Consider the following 17,204-nt stretch of genomic DNA (forward strand, 5'->3'; position numbering starts at 1 on the left):
GATTAGTAAATAGTAATGGTTGTTTTTTTATAATATTTGTTATTTAAAATATATTAAAAAAAATTAAAAATTATTTTTATATAATACACTAAAATAAATTTAAAAATAAAATTTAAATAAATATAATAAAAAATTAATTTTTTAAAAAATATATTTAAAACGCAAAACAAATGAGTCATTGTTTTAGAAATGTTTTAAAAATGAAATTGTCTGAATTTTCTTATTTTTCTAATTTTCTAATCTATATATTTAGTTTTGTGTTTTTTAATTAGAAATAAATTAAAATTATATTTTTTTATATCATCTCATAAAAAATATCTAAAAATATTTTTAAAAAATATTAATTTAATATTTTTCTTTAATTGTAAAATACCTTCACTGTTTAGTCTTTCATGAAGGAAAAAAAATTCGTATTATAAAAACAAACGGGATGAGTGGCTGCATGTTTTCAACGAAATTATTATGATCATTGTTTAACGCAACCTATGCATAGGATTCTTCGATTCTTAAAATTTTATAATCCTATAAAAACAAAAATAGAGTAATTAACTCTAAGGTTACAACTTTTTACTTCAAGAAAAGTCACGATAGTTTCTGAAAAGTTTTTTTTCATCTATTCTCTTTTATGAGAAATAATCTAAATGAATATTTAAATATAAGAAAAAAATTTATCAATAAAATATTAATTAAATTAAAAATTCTAATCTAAATAGAAAAAACAAAAAAAAATAAAGGAAGTTATGAAGTAGTAGTTTTTGGACATGAAAATAAAAATAATGGTAAGCTAGCTGCCCTATATGATTAGTTATGAAAACTTTAATGAAGGAATTTTTCAAAAAATAAAAAAATCTTAACAATTAAATAAATAATATAATAAAAATAATTATGTCAAAAATAATAAAAAGATACTAACTTCATCCTTCCATTCAATGAAGCCCTTTTATAACAAACAAAAAAATATAGAAAAAAAAATAAATGCTTTGTTTCCTCTCTCTTTTTTGTCAGGTAAATGAGTTCAGATTATACTATATGATAATAATTGTTTTTTGGTAGGCAATAGAATGCATGAAAACACCTAATATTATCTTATACTCCAAAGTATAATAGAATAGCCGGCCACTCGTGTACTCGAGACTAAGTCCAACTATTTTCAAGAGTACATCACCAACATCAACTCGATCCCGTAACATGCAATATGGAGTATATACAATGAATGATGTATTTTGACTATTTATAAGAAAAAATTAATTTTTTATACATGGTAATTAACATTTTGATTACGCTATCTTGGTAGTTCAAACTTCTCATCTGCAAAATATTGAACAAGTAAACAATGTACCTAGATTTCTCCTCGAGTTTTCGATGAACTTGGGAATTGAATATCGAATTCTCCTCTTATCTTATCTGATGATTTGTTAGGTCAATTGAATCTTCTTCGACCACTTATGTTGATTCCCTTCGACATCCTTTGAAATCATTTTTTTTATTTCACAATGATGAAATCCTCATTAATTATTAATGTTATGTTTGAAATGATTCTCTATTTTAATTAAATTTAATTATAGAATTTAATTGATAGATAAGTTAAACTCTATACTTAAAAGAGTTAGGATTCAATTCATTATGTTTTTTTGTATTAACCGAATCACCTTCATAACACTCGTTCAAAGGTCTCTCTCGAGGAAAAAAAAAAAGTATTTTTGTAAAGTTAGTTTGAACATTAATTTCTCTTCTATAGTGTTGTAAATTAGAAAGACTAGCTTCTGATTTATTTTTGTACTATTTTTAGAATTAAATTTCAATCTTGACACTCAAAATAACTCCAAATATGAAATTTTATTAAAAAATTTAAATTAAATTAAATTGAGATAATTTCAAACCACATTTAATTCTTGATCATGTATATGACCCTGGATTTCTATGCTAGTTAATTTTGTTGATGAACATTGATTTTTACATGTGGGCCTCAGGCTTAAATGCACTTGTTTTCATGGGTAGGCCTTTGCTTGTAAAGCCCATCGATTACACCTACAGGCTCTAAAGTTGATGGACCAAAGTTAACTCCTATGGGCCTCTTAATTGAGCCAGATAGCCTAAGCTGTTTGTGAGCCTCTAAATGGGTCTGTCCCAGTGTATCCAAAATGTGGATCCAGGTAACTGAGCCTTTTCCTGCAGCACCGAAGTACCGATACCTAGGCCCAAATTGTCGTGTTTAAAAACTATGTTAATTGGGTTACAAGTAAGAGGTTATAAGATATATCTCTTTCATGATGATGACCCATGGTGACTGGGTAATTAGATTCTTGTTCTCATCTTTCTCTCTTCTTCTTTTTCGAGGGTACATGAACAATATAATACTTGTCGCTCGAAAATAACTCTAGTACTTCACGATTATCAATCAAAATTGATTTATATATGCTAATTATTATTTCTATTTTTTTAAAATCATTTAAATTATATCAAATTTGATATGATTATCAATTAGGACATATGACTTCATTGATAGATGAATATAGGGTGATAAATATTCCTTCAATATCGAAGATATTTCAATTTATAAGGTTTTATACATGGATTTTTCTGGGAAAAAGAGAAGCCACACGGATCCAAACAACTGGGAAATCCCAGAAAAGTTTGGATTATTCTTTGGAATAGAAATACAAGAGTGAATATAGAGTCAATAGACGGGCCGGGATGGGGCCAATCTTCGAACTACAATACTCAATACCCAATATCACACATCGAATATGGATCCTTTATTGTTCGAGAATGCTGAAAAACCTTTTTTGTTATGGATCAACCGAAAATTTTAAACATAGAAGGCTTCGAGGATCTCTGATTTCCAAGCCAGTGTTGCATGTGGACACCGATGGCATCCATATACGAGCTACTCCTTCCATGGAAGCCAACCACCTTGCCTTCAGTCGTAGTTGAAGTAAAATATGTTCCAATTTCTTCACCAAATGGACCATACTTTCCTCGACTAGTATGAAAAGTAAGTGACTTGATAACTTTAGGACTCTTCTCATCACAGCCGACGGGACCATAATATCCTGATAAACATATGAGCACTTCATGGGGATACTGCAATTTCACCTGCAGATCGCATGTTAAAGTTTTAGTGGAAAAGTCATGAACAGGAAAGCAGTTTATCCTATTGTCATCACATAGTAGGATGTTGATTACCCTATGTGTTGCAGTTCCTCCATTGCCTCCATGTTTTACAGACCAAACAGACTGGCCATTTCGATCATACTCAATCTGTATAGAACAAATAGCTTCTACTTTAGTTATAAATATTTGCTTAATCCCAGAGAATACTCCATCATCCCATTGCTTCCCTCCATCCCCGCCCCAAGGACCCGGTCCGCATGGAGATGGTTCTTTTATCACCCCACAAGCAACCTGAGAAATTTAACAACCTTTAAGGGACTTGCATTAAGTTAACTGCATGTGATGTAGTATTAATCATGTAAAGACCTAGGTGATTATACATTACCTCCTCGGTTTGTCCTCGTTTTGCTACTACTAGTTTATTCGACCATGGAGAATTATCTATCTGAGCAACATCTGCTTCAGTTTGCTTAATTGCATCAGAAAGATGATGCTTTGCAGGCTTTACTGTTCCAGCCAACACATTTACCCCAATAGCGTCAAGAAGAATACCTTCCCTCCCGTGGAATCCAACGATTTTCCCTTCATCAATTTTGTTTGTGAATGAGGGACCTTGTTCTTCTCCAAATGGCCCGTGCTTTCCTTTGTTTGTGTAGAAAGTAAGTGACCTGATAATATTAGGCCCCATGTACATTAAAGACCCGTAGGTTCCTGTCACCCGTGTGAGTATTTCATATGGATAATCAAATATTATCTGCAAAAGGTTCATCAAGAAAATAATGAGCTCGAGTCGATATTTCTTCTCATATAGGAACTGGTATAAAAATCCAATAGAATTGTTCTTAAGATTTAGTTCACCTTGTCTGATTTAAACCCTCCAGTTCCTCCATGTTTGCTTCCCCATATAGCCTGCCCGTCACGATCATATTGAACTCTAATGGATACAATTCCAACGTGGCGTGACAAATGGATTTGCCTAATTCCAGTGTAGGTTCCATCGTCAAACTTTGAACCACCAGCACCACCCCAGGGTCCATATATAATCACCCCTTCAGCTTTTGAGGGCACCCTTTCAGCAGTCTGAATAAGACTCATGTTTTAGAAGTCATATAATATAATGTAGAAGGAAGAAGAATAGAATGCCACAGCCTCAAAATAAACTACCTACCCAAGTACTTCTCACCTTCTTGTTAGTTTCTCCATCGCTGAGCTCTCGAGATATTTGTGTTGAGAGTTTGCTTGGCAGAGGGCTGCCAAGATCATCCTTTTTGTTGGTTTCCATGTCACTGAAATCTCGAGAAATTTGTCTTGAGAGTTTACCAGGGAGGGGGCTGCCAAAATCATCCTTTCTGTTGGTTCCTCCATTGCTGTACTCTCGAGGATTTTGAGCTAAAAGTTTGTTTGGCAGAGGGCTGCCAAAATCATCCTTCTGTTTAACCGCAACAAATATATCAAAACCATTTCCTGCTCCTTGCATCATCGTGTAGCTAAGATTCTCAGTCCCGTTGTTAAGGTAACTTTTTGGTTGGACCAGAGCTTTTGAGGCCTTCTGTTTCTGCAGAGGTTTCAAATATATGCCAATTGCATCAAGGTACCAACCACTCATGCCATGGAACCCAACAATCTTTCCCCCAGACATTGGGAATGAAAAATAAGTTCCGTGCTCAACACCAAATGGTCCATAAGTTTTCTTATTGCTTTGAAAAGTGAGTGAGCGAACAAATACAGGACCCCAACCATCTAAACTGCCGTAATATCCATGGATTGAAGTAAGAAACTCATGCGGGTAGTCAAGCTTGACCTGCAAAATTTGATCACATAACTTGATGTTATTAATATGGTAATCAACATTCGAAATTAATGCCAACTTCAACAGTTCATCTTGAATTCCCATATCACAAGATGAAAAGACTGATTCTATATCTAAGTTTGTTCTAGCAACTAACAAAAACCAAAGTTATGTTGTCAGACCAAGTGCACTGTGATGACTGTTGAGAAGTAGAAACAAATATTCTCATCAATATTATCACTGACTAACCGCTGTTTTCATGCCGCCATTGCCACCATGGATTTGTGACCATATTGAGCTCCCTTTCTTATCATATTCAATCTGGAGGGAGTCAATACCTGCCCCATAAGCTATCACCAATTGTCTTACTGTGGAGTGCACTCCATCGTCCCAACGAAATCCATCTTGACCACCCCATGGTCCAACAGCCACGGGTTTCTTCTCACCATTTTCGAAACTCTGTTGCAACATCATTGAAATCTCAACTAATTAGTCAAAGCATTGCATCCAACCAAGTGATGGAACTAAAAAACCTACCATTTTCAGCAGACTTGGTTGAAGGTGAACTGAGCCACAAGAGTGAGAAATTGACACACTGCAGCTGGGACTGTAAACTTGAATTTATCATAACAAAAAGGGTTTTTTTATTTTATTTTATTTTATTTTATTGAGTGGGAGCTCTATAAAATGTTTATCGAACTTTGTAGAAGACACCAATTTGCTGTCCCACTAAGGATGGAAATGATTACAGAGAAGAGAATCAGATCCAAGAAAAGAGCATCGTCATCTTGCTCTGAAATTTCCTTGCTTTTGTACCGTCAAAAATCTCTTTAATTCAATGACCATTCTTTCTCTTAATTTCTTATTTTAAATCACGTACGTTTGTTCTGATTTCAGAATATCTAGAGCTTCTAAATTAAAGTTTCTAATCATTGTCATGCATACAGTCAAATTATATAGATGCCCTGGAAAAAGACCTGGCAGATGCCCGACAACAGAGAAAAAAAGGACCCGTTTTTCAGAATATGGGAGTGGCTGATGGGTGATCGCCTGCTAAGTGCTAACATATCCCAGAGAACAAAACCTCTAGTGCGGTCGCTTTACTCCATCCTGCACTCGGAGCTATGAACGAGAATCATGTGATACTGTTTACAATCCAATATGACACCGGAAGCACATGTGATCATGGCTCAGAGAGCCATGATTGGAGATGTTTTCGGTGCAAAAGCACCGGTGGAAGTGTCTGCTATACGGAAAAGAAATCTCAAGCCGTCATTCCACAGTCTCAAGATGAGACATATTATGTTTCAAAGACAACAGAATGATTTCAAACCCAAATCAAGCGCAAAGTGACCAAGAGGAAAGAGATTTGTTCTATGATTATTATTCAGACAATACGAGTCAGCTGTGAGTACAAATCCAGACGATGACTAGCAAATAATTCAACCTCTATAAAGATTTCCTTTAAGAAATTCTTACACTTGAAAGCAAATCAAGAGCCTGGTTTAAAACCTTTCCACAAACTGAGAATTTACAAAATTTCATCATCTATTGTTGATTTCTCAATGGTTTCAAGGCGTGCATGATCCTGCAACGGCATGTGCGTTTTTCTGATGAGGAAAAAAATAAAGTTTTTGAGCTCTCTGACCATCGATTCTCCAAGAATTCTCTACCTGATTGCCAGTTATCTCAGTCCATTCCAAGGGATGACCAATGCTAGCTGTCCGAACAATAGAAAAGTTGAATAAATTAAATTCTTCCAGGGAAAGCATTCTCAGCGGAACAAAAGCAGAAGTACAAGAATTTGATAGGAACAACTTCTCACACCTGTCAAGAAATATGGACATAGAGGCATCCTCTTTGATTCAAGAAAACATTTCATGTTCACCAAAGAAACACAATTGCTTCATATAGAACAGTCCACCTGCGAAGTGCACAAATTTAGTCGAAGTAGGACACGCAAGAGAAGGTAGATTGTTAATACAAATTGCAAGAAAAGCAAGGTATAAACCGAATCACCTTAAGTAAAACTGCTGCATCACTGTAAAACAAATAATGAAGAATCATATTCGAGTAGAAAAAATAAATATCATTGGATCAAGACATCCTTGTTTTCAAATAGCAAAATCTCCTCAACAATATCAGTCTCTTACTAGAACATCAAAAAAGAATATTAAAGAACATATGCGTGATCACCTGACATTCCATTAACTCCTAACTAAACCTCTTACCACCATGTGTGATAAAGTGTTGACTCCAATAAAGAGAAAATATCATGCAATATCCATCTTTCATGAAAAGGGACTCAAACATAAAGAACCTCAATAAGTCTGGTCTCTTTCACCATGATAATGGGCACAATACAGAAGAGTGTCATGCACTAAAAAAGATATAGAAAAATTAATCCTCAAATGATACCTTCAATAATTTATGAAGAAGGAGAAGCAACCTAAACAAACAAGAAAAAATAGTGTTTCTTCACTTTCTTTGAATTTTTCAAATAAATCAAATAAAAAACAATAGTGTTTCTTCGTGTCTCCATTAAATTCTACAATTCTCCACGATCACTTATCTCTAAAGAATCAGGGATTTTTATTAAAGTCTCCACAATCACTTATCTTCAAAAAGAATCATTTTTCAGGTCTCCTCAACCACTTATTTTCAAAAAACAATCAGGAATCCTTCTCCAGTATTTTTTTACTACTCATGGAACATTTTCATTTAAAATGCGTTCCCTGAACCGTGTTACTCTTACACTCATTTTTTATTAATACAATATAATTGTTGCTCTTCACAAGCAACACAATTAAATTCTTCTCTCTTACATAGAAACATTGGCAAAGATTTACTTAAGGAAATCTCATACAAAAAAATAACGAAAGCCACAAAGCATTCGTCACAGTAACATTCTCATGCAATCTTAACCAAAAAAAAGTAATATCTATATAGTAAGTTTTTTTTTTTCTATTTTTTCTTGGTTAAAGTATTCAAAACAAGTATATTTAATTTTCAAGGCAGATGATAGTACAAAAAATAATATTTATTTCTAAAATAAATATTTTTTTGAATTGTTTAGACTAAACCCAAATGACTTGAAGTTTCCTAGCTATTTAGGCTAGCCTAAATAATTTCAGCTTAAAAACCCATTCTAGAATCGGAGTGACCTAGTATAACCAATCCTTCTTGACACACTCTTTTATACATTTTTTGGTATCCCATGAGTTGTTCACATAAACTTTTCATACACACATATTTTTCTATGTACACACAAGCTTTTTCTATACAAAGTATGTACCCTTTTTTACATCAATGACGGATCAATATTTTTCATTAATAGTATATATGGCAAAACAACCATGACATGATATATCAATAAGAGCGCACTTGAGGGTCTAGCTGCTGTGGTCAACCGTGTGACTTGTTCCGCCCCCGTCCCGGGTTCGACCCTCTATGTGCACGTCTGTCACCCCCGCGGTGCCTTACCTGCTCCTGGGCTTGCAGGATGTCCAGTGGGCCGTGGGGAATAGTCGTGGTGCGCGTAAGCTGGCCCGGACACCCCACGTAAATCAAAAAAAAAAAAAAAAATTAAGAGCCCTCATAGCCAGCTAGGGGTTTTTTTCCTATAACCACTGAAAAATCAAACCAGCCCGTGAAAAGTCGAATTTGTATTTGAAGTTTTCTCACGATTTCATTAGATAAAGAATTGGTAAGTAAAAGGAAGAAACAATAATGGTTATCAGGAGAGATCCTTTGTGATCTTGTTCACACCATCATTGATATTTCTAATTCTAATAGTTTTTGCAACGTGAAATTTGTATATTGATGAAATTGTGAAAAAAACCTTCACATAGAGATTGGACTTTCCATGGTTTTTCGATCCTGGATTGAGATGTGTGGACATTAATATGAGCTTGATCCGGCCGGACGTTCACTTGAAAAAACAAGCTCCTCATAGAATTATAGTTTTAAAATTCGATCTAACCCAGCAAGTCGATCTGGGATCCGGCTGGAACCAAGCCGGGTTTAAGAAAACATAAAGGAAGTTAAAAGCCTAGGTGACCTGACAGGTTGATCCGGTGACCCGGTTGTCCTGACAAAACCTGGTCAAAAACTCGGTTACAACCTGTTGATTAAGTATTTATTTTTTAACTAAAATAACGTCGTTTTGATTTATAAAAAAAATTAGGGTTAACTCGGTGACCCGATCAAAATTCGATAACTCAAGCAAAACTCATGACCCGAGTTTTAGGCTGAGTCAATCACCCGACCGGGTTTAAAAACTCTAAAAATAAATTTCTTTAATGCTCAAGTTAATAAGTCTGTCAGGGAAAAAAAATTTTGGTGAAGATAGAAGACGTAGCCATTGGGGCCAGCCCTAAATGGCAACATCCAGTCGCTTGGGCCAAGATATTGGCGCTCACCCGATGTGATTGACCAAGCCGTTGGCTATTGGTTGAATTTTTTTTGTTTTTTTAGCTTAAGCACCATCATATATCTTTTGTGAGCATTTGTCCAAATATACACGGGATCCTGGGGAGTACATAATCCCTTATCAGATAGAGGATATCTTTTATCGTTTTTGTTTGAAGGATCAGATATTCTTCAGCAAGATTTAGATATGGATACGCAATTATCCAGTAGTTTTTTTTTTTTTTTAAGAAAGAGGGGCTTAATCCCCTACTTATAATATTTTAGAAGAGACTTGGAACATTAATGATATGTACTGGTGTTTGGAAGTGTGATAATGGTTTTTTTTTACTTGAAAATATATGAAAATAATATTTTTATTTTTTAAAAAATTATTTTTGATATTAGCACATTAAAACGATTCAAAAACATCAAAAAATTAATTTCAAGTAAAAAAAATAAATTACAAAACACGATTTTAACCGCAAAAGCAAAAACAAACCGTTTTTTAATATAATATATAATGACAAGAATAAACTCATGAAAGAAAAGATTCGATAGTGTATCTTTTGTCTCTCATTCTAAATCTAGCCATGATAAAGCTTTGATAACTTTAAGAAATTTAAACCTAAAGGTTATAGAAAGGATCGGGATTACAATCAGGATTATAAACATGGTAACAATCAAAATAAAATTCCAGATGCCACCTTGAAGAAAGTTTTCAAACACAACCCTTGCAAGAAAAGGGGTCAAAAAACATATATATATATATATATATATATATATATATATATATATATATATATATATATATATATATATTCTAGGTATAAATATTGGTTGGAGTAAAAGGACAAGGAAGAAAAGAAAGGAAAACAAGAGGGCTAAGTTATATATCAGTTCAAGCTTTTTATATTGAATATAAAAACGCGATGGCATCAATGAAAATTTGAAATCATAAATTAGCACTACAATGTTGTGAGTTTTATTTTCAGTTAATGAATATATATTTTTATATTTTTTTTTATTTATATAAGACTATATTTTTATTTATATTTTTATATAAGACTATATATTTTTTATTCACAACATAGTTTTTTTAATAAATATTTGTCATGATTTGAAAAAACATTTTAAATAAAAAAATGCATTGATAATTTTTATGCAACTATAAACAAAAATAAAAGAATAATTAATGTTATAAAATTATACAAGAATAATCAATTACTTGAGAATAATTAATTTCTAAATCAAGAGAATGTTTATAGGTGCTAAACAAATTGAGTTTTCAATGTGATCAATGGCTAAAACATTATAGTATAAACTAAAAGAGAATGTGTTTTTGCAATGCCCCACATCATAAAATATTATTTATTTTAATAAATATTTTTTGTTTTTGTTTTTTTTCTTCTGATTTTATATTTTAATATTTAATTTATTGAATATTAGGCTTTGTAATTTATTATGGTTTGCTTTACATGCAGTTAACTCGGTCGGTTTCATAACCCATGTCACAGGTTTGGCAGGTTGACTCTAATTTTTTTTGTTTTCTTTTAATTGATAATTTTTTTTTAAAATTGCATCATTCAACATTGAATTAAATGAGAATTAGACTTAATGTTTTATTCTAGTTTGCTTTTTATAAGATCATCTTAATTTCATGACTCAAGTCGCAGGTTTAGCTAGGGGTGATCATTTTCGGTTCGGTTTGAATTTTATCAAAAAAAAATAACCAAACTGGTTTTTTGAAAAAAAAACCCGAAACCGGTTCAAACCGGTCTATTTTGGTTCGGTTATTTTAGAACAAAAATCAGTTTTTTCAATTTGGCTCGGTTTTTTTCTGGTTTGGCTTGGGTTTTTTCCGGTTTGGCTCGGTTTCTTTCGGCTTGGCTCGGGTTTTTTTTATTTGGGTTCGTTTCAATTTTTTAAAAAATTCTGATCAATTTAATCGGTTTTTTTTCATTGTTCGGTTTTTTCGGTTTTTTTTCGGTTTTCTCGGTTTAATCGATTTTTAGGTTTTTTTACTCACCCTTAGGTTTAACGGGTTAATTTAGTTGACTTGGGTTTTTTTTTTTGTCTTTTTTAATTTATATTTTTTTTCTATTTCATCCTTTAGCATTCGGTTAATTATGAATTAAGTTTCATAATTTATTCTGATTTATTTTTTATAAGGTTATCTCGATCTTATAACTCAGATCATGTATTTTGCGGATTAACTCGGGTAGACTTAAATCGTTTTATTGTGTCCTATTTTTAAATTGGTTTTTTTTTTTCATTTTCAGCCTTTAACAATAAGTTTATTAAAGTTTGAGTTTCATAATTTGTTTTGATTTGATTTTTATAAGGTTATCACAACCTCATGATCTTGATCGCGAGTTTGACAGATTAATTCGAGTTGACTTGAGTTATTTTTTTGTTTATTTTTTATGAGATTATCTCGATCTCATGACTCAGTTCACGGGTTTGTTAGGTTAACTTAGGTCAAGTTTTTTTGTTATTTTTTAATTAATTTTTTTAATTTTATTTTTCAACATTGAATGTATTGAGAATTGAATTTCATAATTTATTTTGATTTGTTTTATATGAGGGGTTATCATGATCTCATAATCCAGATCAAGAACTTGGTAGGTTAACTCGAGTTGGTCCAGATCGATCCAATATATTATCATTTCAATGTTATTTTTTTAAAAAATATATTGTTTTGAATTTTTGTGAATCAAATTATATTTTTATTGGTTGTCTGAATTACCTTTAGACCCATCAAATCAATCAGGTTATATCGAGTTAATTTCCATACAATTTAAATTTGTTTTTACTAGAAAATCTTAGCAATATTTGAATATTTTTTTTATATGTTAAAAAAAAAATTAATCTGACCCACGGCATAACGTGGGTAAATAATGTAATATATACTATTAAACATGGAGAGAAGACTAATCTACCATCCAAAAAAGTTTCCAAAGATACATCTTGTGCAATTAGACTAGTAAATTATGATTGGCAAAATTTTAACAAGCTAGTATTATCATTGCTTATAATATTAATACTATTAGAGGATAACATTCTCATACTAATAAACACATTCTTTCAAGTTCATAATATTCTAATGCCAACATAGAATTTTTTTTCTGGGTTTTTAATTTGGTGCTTCACTAGCATACATTAAGGAGAAAGTGGATTTAATTAAACAACTTGTTGATGATCATCCTGACAGGGCGTCCCCTTTCTCCTAGTCCTTGTTGGGCCAAGTCATTGGACCATTGCTGTAGGTGGACTCCAATTGCATTCAAGTAACACCCACTCCTTCCATGGAACCCAACAATTTTTCCTTCAGTCTTCGTGGAAGTGAAAAATGTTCCAGTTTCCTCCCCATATGGTCCATACTTGGCCTTGTTGGTATAAAATGTGAGAGATTTTATGACAACGCCCCTGCCTTGATCATCTCCGGTGAGAGAAGCATAATAACCACAAACACTTGTAAGGACTTCATATGGGTAGTCAAATTTGATCTGTTATTTAGCACAAGTGTATAGAATTCCATTAATATTTCACTAGTAAATCGAGGAAACAATCAAAATTGAATTGAATAAACATATAAAATTAGTATTATTAGTCGGTAATTACCATATTAATGCTCCCTTCACTGCCTCCTCCATGCCTAACTGACCAAAAAGATTGGCCATTTCTGTCATACTTAAATTGTATACTATATATGCCTTCTCCTTTTGTCAAGAAAATTTTCTTTACCCCAGAGAACACTCCATCATCCCAAGGCTTGCCTCCAACGCCACCCCACGGCCCTGATACCAATGGAGCTGCTTCCTTCACTGCTCCAGGGATTACCTATTGAAAACAGATTTTTAGACCGTATGATCATCAATTTTTCACTTTAAAACTACACTCGATTAACCACCATCTTTACTATTTTTTGTTGTATGCACGTAGCTTTATTAAATCAAGACCAAATGCCTCTAAATTAATTAAGGAATACGCACCTCGTATACTTGTTGAATCTCACTGGTCTCGGAGGTCTCGTAAAAAGGTCTAGGTATTGGTCTAGGGACTGGCAACGTTCTTTCTTGGACATGGACTCCAATACTGTCAACAAACCATCCCTTCCTTCCATGAAATCCAACGATGATTCCATTGTTAGATGCAGAGGAAAAAGAAGTCCCTTGCTCTTCTCCAAATGGTCCATACTTCCTTTTGTTGGTGTGAAATGTAAGGGACTTCACAACTGCAGGCCCTCTTAAGATTGTTGATCCATAATATCCTGTTATGTGAGTCAAGATCTCGGATGGATAATCAAAAAGTATCTGTTCAAGAACAAGAAACGAATGGCTTAATTATTAGCAAGCATCCTATGCAATCCGAGGGGAAAAAAACTGTAATAAACAAGGTTGTTTTGAAGCATGTTTGAGGCACCTTGTCCACTCTAATTCCTCCACTTCCTCCATTTTTGCTTCCCCATATTTCTTTCCCATTTAGATCATAACAAATCCGAATCGAAACAACACCTCCGTAACGTGTTAAATGAACTTCACGGACTCCTGTATAAACTCCGTCATCAAATATATTTCCACCATTACCACCCCAAGGTCCATACGACACTGCCTGTTTTGTGTTCATGAATCCATTAGTATTGGTCTCTTTTCTCCTAATAACAGCCTGGAAATAAGTAGAGTTCATTTCAATAACATAATTTAGCTTAATCTGCTCCACCAAAACAGAACAAGATACAGATGTTGGGTTACCAGGTTACCAACCTTGTTGCCTAGTTCATCTTCAAGATCATAATTGTCGTCTTTGTATTTCTCATCTGTCCCATTTGTTTTGTAGTTTCGTGGAGTAGCGAAATTATCCGATGGATTTCGTTGCAGAAGAGGCATCAAGTATACTCCAATGGAGTCGAGGTACCAACTACTGCGGCCATGGAAGCCAACTATCTTGCCTCCGGTCATTGGAATTGAAAAATAGGTTCCATACTGGATACCAAAAGGTCCATACATTTTTTTGTTGCTTTCAAACATTAATGATCGAACAAGTACTGGACCATATTCCACCGCACGACTACAATGGCCACTAATGGATACAAGATATTCATCAGGATAATTAAGCTTGACCTGCAAAATTGAGTCCAAAATTCTACGTGAAACATCTTAGAAATTGTTCACTCCAGTCAGAAATTTATTAAACAAGCTATATGAAATTTCCAGCTAATAATACTGACCTTAGCTGTTTTAAAACAACCAGTCCCACCATGCTTCTCTGACCACACAGAGGACCCCCTCTTGTCATACTCAAATTGTATGGAATCAATAGTAGCGCCATGGCAGATCACCACTTGCCTTACAGTGTTATACACTCCATCGTCCCACCGTGCCCCGCTTTGGCCTCCCCATGGTCCGACTGAAACATGGCTATTGCCATATCCTTCATAATTCTGTCGCACGCAATTAATTAGTCTTGATCAGAAAACAAAAGTCAGCAAACTTTGAGCAAATGAAAAATTTGCTTGATGGCAACTTACCATTGTGATCCTAGGAAGAGAAAAACCGTATAAATGAAAATGTGAAGAGTTGTGTGTCGAAGTTTAAGACATGGTGTGGGTAGATTTATATAGGCAGCATCAAATTTGTTTAGTGCTAGGAAATTTATTCCCATGTTCATCAAAAGGGGAAAGAACCCACTTGTCCATGAGGAACCTTGTAAAAGTAGACTACATTTTTCACAAGCAACGCGTCCTTACAGGTCCCATCAGCACCGGCTTCTTCAGGATTAGACTCTGTTATTGTCCATATTCATTCCAGTGATAAATATCCAGCCTTCTAGTGAAGTAGATGCATGATTTTCTTGAGATATGCTACTTGTCAGAAAACCAGAAAAGAATTCTTTGGTGCTCTTGATTCCTGTCCTTGACAAGGCATTACATTGATTCAAAGAATTTTTGGAAACTTTACTTCTCGGAATATGAGATTTAAATCTCGTTGGCTACATTTCAACAGAACTATATTGAATTCCAGTTACTTGAAAATACATACAAGAATAACTTTTGAAGGGTTATGATTGGGTTTGCTATTTTTTGTTATGCTTTCAAATTAAAATTTAATAAAAAAATAATAATAATTTTTAAGTTTTTTACAACTTCAACCCAAAATTAAAAAAAAAATTCTAAAAACCAAGCAAAAAAAATTTTTGATTGGAAAATATTTTTTATTAACAATTTTTTGTAATGGTAAATAAACATGAAAAAATAATTTTTAAAAAACCACTTTCATGAAACAACCATGCGTTAATATTCATATTCAACCAACATTGTTAACAGAAATGCAAAAACAGGATTTGGAAATAATTATAAAATTTGACCCAATCTATTACCCGTTTCGAGGCTTGAGTTATGGATCGAGCAAGTTAATATAAAATAATATCATCTAAAAAAAATTAAAATGATATTTTTTAAAAACAAAAATCATTTCATATCTTACCGAGTTTGGATAGGGTCATAGATTAACTCACAAATTTATTAAATTTGATAACATCAATTATTACCTGGTTCAATATGAAACCCTACTTAGATGGATTATCGGTTTGATTATTGCGTCGGGTTTTAATAAATCTGGATGTCCAAAACCAACCCCCATCTTGCTCTATGCATGATAAATATAACACCATCACAGAATCACCTGGGCTTGAAAAGATTCAAGTTCCAAATTGAGTCAGATGATGGGCCTGGATTGTATTCCAACGAAGAAAAGGCAACCGAAAGAACAATACATACATACATACATACATACATACATACATCTTGGTGAAAAGCTATATTCTATACCATTCCACGTCCTCGGTGTGTTGATTATGGAATTGCATGGATCACAATATCTTGGACAGCTGAAATCAACAAGCAGGCAAGCACCGACGTAAACGGAACGGAGATCTAGCAGCACACAAATTCACAGCACAAGTTAAAAAAAAAAACAGAGAGAAACAAACGGCAGAAAGAACGGTGTTCCCTTGCTTAACGGTGTCTACCCGTCAATTAAATTCTAATCTGGAGTAAACCCCACCCTATCATCTTTTCCATAATTAAATTCGATGGAATTAAGACATCCATTAATGTCGTCAAAATCTAGTAAATGTCCCACCATTTCCTCCCAAGCTCCGTCACCTTTCTCTCTCTTTTACTAATGAATTCAAATAGACTAGCATCGAGAATATCGATAGGATCAAGCTTGTTATTACAGTGCATGATATTTTTAAAAATATATTAAATTAATTTTTTAAAAAAAATTATCAGCATATTAAAATTATAAATAAAAATTAAAAAAAAAATGTATTAATTTAATAATTTTTTAAGCTAAACATAACTTTAAAAAGTATTTATATCTCAAAACGGGAAAACAAACTAATTATTGTTTAACTAATAACTTCAAGGTTAGGCACCGTTTCGTTTTGCAATAAAAAGTGTTTTTGAAATGTATTTTTTTGAAATTAATTTTTTTAATATTTTTATATTATTTTTATGTGCTGAAATTAAATTTTTTAAAATATATATTTTTTAAATTAAAAATATTTTTTAAAAAAAACAATCTTATATAACGACAAAACAAACTATCAATATTCTAGTCAAAGGTGATTCAATTAATGATTCGTTAAAAAAATGAATGGCCATATGAAGTGAAAGCTGGAGCCACGAGATAGGATTTGACGCGATTACAGCAAAAAGGAGAGGCTAATAATTGAAAACTTTAATTCTAATCTTTTTTTCTTTTTCTTTTGACATCATATAAGATCCAAAACCTGGATGGTGAGAGTAAATAAATATCACTTATCAACTAGATGGGTTATTCTTGCTATAATTTTGATTTAAATTAAAAATTATCTTTTATTAAAAAAT

General features: G+C 32.9%; 2 protein-coding genes and 1 long non-coding RNA gene across 5 annotated transcripts; all 3 read right to left on the reverse strand.

Annotated features, from left to right (window-relative positions):
* Positions 1-2,518: 2,518 nt before the first annotated feature.
* LOC18099678 (jacalin-related lectin 3) lies at positions 2,519-5,611 on the reverse strand. Of its 2 annotated transcripts, XM_052452753.1 has the most exons (7): positions 5,441-5,611; positions 5,153-5,362; positions 4,298-4,915; positions 3,973-4,194; positions 3,500-3,868; positions 3,187-3,405; positions 2,519-3,096 (listed from the first exon to the last, which is right to left on the reverse strand). In XM_052452753.1, the coding sequence occupies exons 1-7, from the start codon at positions 5,441-5,443 to the stop codon at positions 2,797-2,799; spliced, it is 1,941 nt and encodes a 646-aa protein (XP_052308713.1). In that variant the 5' UTR covers positions 5,444-5,611; the 3' UTR covers positions 2,519-2,796. The 2 variants fall into 2 exon arrangements, with proteins under 2 accessions (XP_052308713.1, XP_024456290.1); XM_024600522.2 differs by lacking the exon at positions 5,441-5,611 and having other exon boundaries at positions 5,153-5,377.
* A 665-nt stretch (positions 5,612-6,276) lies between these two features.
* LOC112327469 (uncharacterized) lies at positions 6,277-7,166 on the reverse strand. Its single transcript, XR_002981689.2, has 3 exons — positions 6,923-7,166; positions 6,731-6,827; positions 6,277-6,623 (listed from the first exon to the last, which is right to left on the reverse strand). It is a non-coding gene; the product is annotated as an uncharacterized LOC112327469 (long non-coding RNA).
* A 5,150-nt stretch (positions 7,167-12,316) lies between these two features.
* On the reverse strand, positions 12,317-14,992 carry LOC18099679 (jacalin-related lectin 3). Of its 2 annotated transcripts, none has more exons than XM_006383663.3 (7): positions 14,841-14,992; positions 14,541-14,753; positions 14,077-14,433; positions 13,736-13,924; positions 13,306-13,626; positions 12,935-13,153; positions 12,317-12,819 (listed from the first exon to the last, which is right to left on the reverse strand). In XM_006383663.3, the coding sequence occupies exons 1-7, from the start codon at positions 14,841-14,843 to the stop codon at positions 12,490-12,492; spliced, it is 1,632 nt and encodes a 543-aa protein (XP_006383725.2). In that variant the 5' UTR covers positions 14,844-14,992; the 3' UTR covers positions 12,317-12,489. The 2 variants fall into 2 exon arrangements, with proteins under 2 accessions (XP_006383725.2, XP_024456291.1); XM_024600523.2 differs by having other exon boundaries at positions 13,736-13,978.
* Positions 14,993-17,204: the final 2,212 nt, after the last annotated feature.

This window comes from Populus trichocarpa, chromosome 5 (assembly GCF_000002775.5).
Source record: "Populus trichocarpa isolate Nisqually-1 chromosome 5, P.trichocarpa_v4.1, whole genome shotgun sequence".
In the NCBI taxonomy this organism is placed as follows: Eukaryota; Viridiplantae; Streptophyta; class Magnoliopsida; order Malpighiales; family Salicaceae; genus Populus; species Populus trichocarpa.

Coding starts and splice junctions, on each gene's coding strand:
- LOC18099678 (XM_024600522.2), bottom strand. CDS start 5,377: ATGATGTTGCAACAGAGTTTCGAAAATGGTGAGAAGAAACCCGTGGCT. Junction 4,916..5,152: donor ATGGCGGCATGAAAACAGCG/GTTAGTCAGTGA, acceptor CAAATTTTGCAG/GTCAAGCTTGACTACCCGCA. Junction 3,406..3,499: donor AACGAGGACAAACCGAGGAG/GTAATGTATAAT, acceptor TAAATTTCTCAG/GTTGCTTGTGGGGTGATAAA.
- LOC18099679 (XM_024600523.2), bottom strand. Junction 13,979..14,076: donor AAGATGAACTAGGCAACAAG/GTTGGTAACCTG, acceptor ACTTATTTCCAG/GCTGTTATTAGGAGAAAAGA. Junction 13,627..13,735: donor GAGGAATTAGAGTGGACAAG/GTGCCTCAAACA, acceptor GTTCTTGAACAG/ATACTTTTTGATTATCCATC.